The sequence below is a fragment of the Penaeus vannamei genome, unplaced genomic scaffold (assembly GCF_042767895.1).
Source record: "Penaeus vannamei isolate JL-2024 unplaced genomic scaffold, ASM4276789v1 unanchor256, whole genome shotgun sequence".
NCBI lineage: Eukaryota > Metazoa > Arthropoda > Malacostraca > Decapoda > Penaeidae > Penaeus > Penaeus vannamei.
The window spans coordinates 127,501-128,442 of NW_027213260.1; the positions used below are offsets into that span (position 1 = coordinate 127,501).

At 46.4% G+C, this 942-nt stretch overlaps 1 protein-coding gene across 1 annotated transcript in view; it reads right to left on the minus strand.

The window, feature by feature from the left end:
- The window catches only part of LOC138860913 (uncharacterized), a 7,129-nt gene extending 6,703 nt beyond the window's left edge, over positions 1 to 426 (minus strand). The window contains exon 1 of the mRNA XM_070119459.1: positions 339 to 426. Coding sequence (XP_069975560.1) covers positions 339 to 414 — 76 coding nt within the window. The 5' untranslated portion in view covers positions 415 to 426. The remainder of the gene's footprint in view (positions 1 to 338) is intronic.
- Positions 427 to 942: the final 516 nt, after the last annotated feature.

Here is a 942-nt window from a genome sequence, read left to right on the forward strand (position 1 = left end):
CCGAGTCTTCGCGTGCACACATCGATTTTCAGTTGCAGTTCAGTTGCAGAATCAAGAAGATCTAGCCTTGTGACGTTGAGTACCTCACCTGTATCAGGGGTTGTAGTGAAGTGGAAGGCGTGGATTGATCTGAGTGACAGCCTAAACACAGCAGAATTGTGTCTGTTGCGGAAGTTCATCATGAGCTCCCCTCGACTGCTGCTGAGCTCCAAATGGAAGCTTTTCCCTTCCGTAACAATCTAGAAAATGACCTGATCTTGGGAACGCACTGTGCTATCAGATCGAAATATTTACCGCAGAATTCGCTCGCTTTGATCACGGGTAAATGAGTCTCTTACTGCCGTCTGCAGGAAGGACGCGCGAGAAGGCCAGCTGAAGGAGCGCCGCCACGACCACCCTCCGCCACCCGGCCATCGCACCGGACGCGATGCCTCACCTACAACAAGGAACTCCTCTGCCGGAAATAACCATGTTCCACTGGCTCAGGTAATTCCGATAAGGATAAGGAGGACCGCACAGGAACTAAGCAAGTGCTGCGCCTTCTTTATTTACGAAGAACTGAGATCATCCGGTCCTTTTGAGTCTCACGTCTTACATCTAATGGAACACGAGGTTGATGTCTCTTTGCACGGTGCTTAGTGTCCTGTTCTTTCGTGCGAACTTCTGGAGTAATGAATTTTTGCCATGATTATAAGATATGGCTTCTTGCGACCCCACTTCCTTCACTCAAAGTCTATGGTCTGAAGCTTGCAAAGCGTCAAGAATGGTAATTATTCGACAGATCAGGCAACTCGAAGTGATCATGTTATCGGTGCCGAGGTATCAGAAAGCTTGGAAGTTGTTTTTCCTAGTAATAGTGAAATGTCTTTAACAATAATGTGAATGACGTTCTTCCTTTCAGTATATGATAATAGTTTACATAAGTAATAAGTATGATGATAG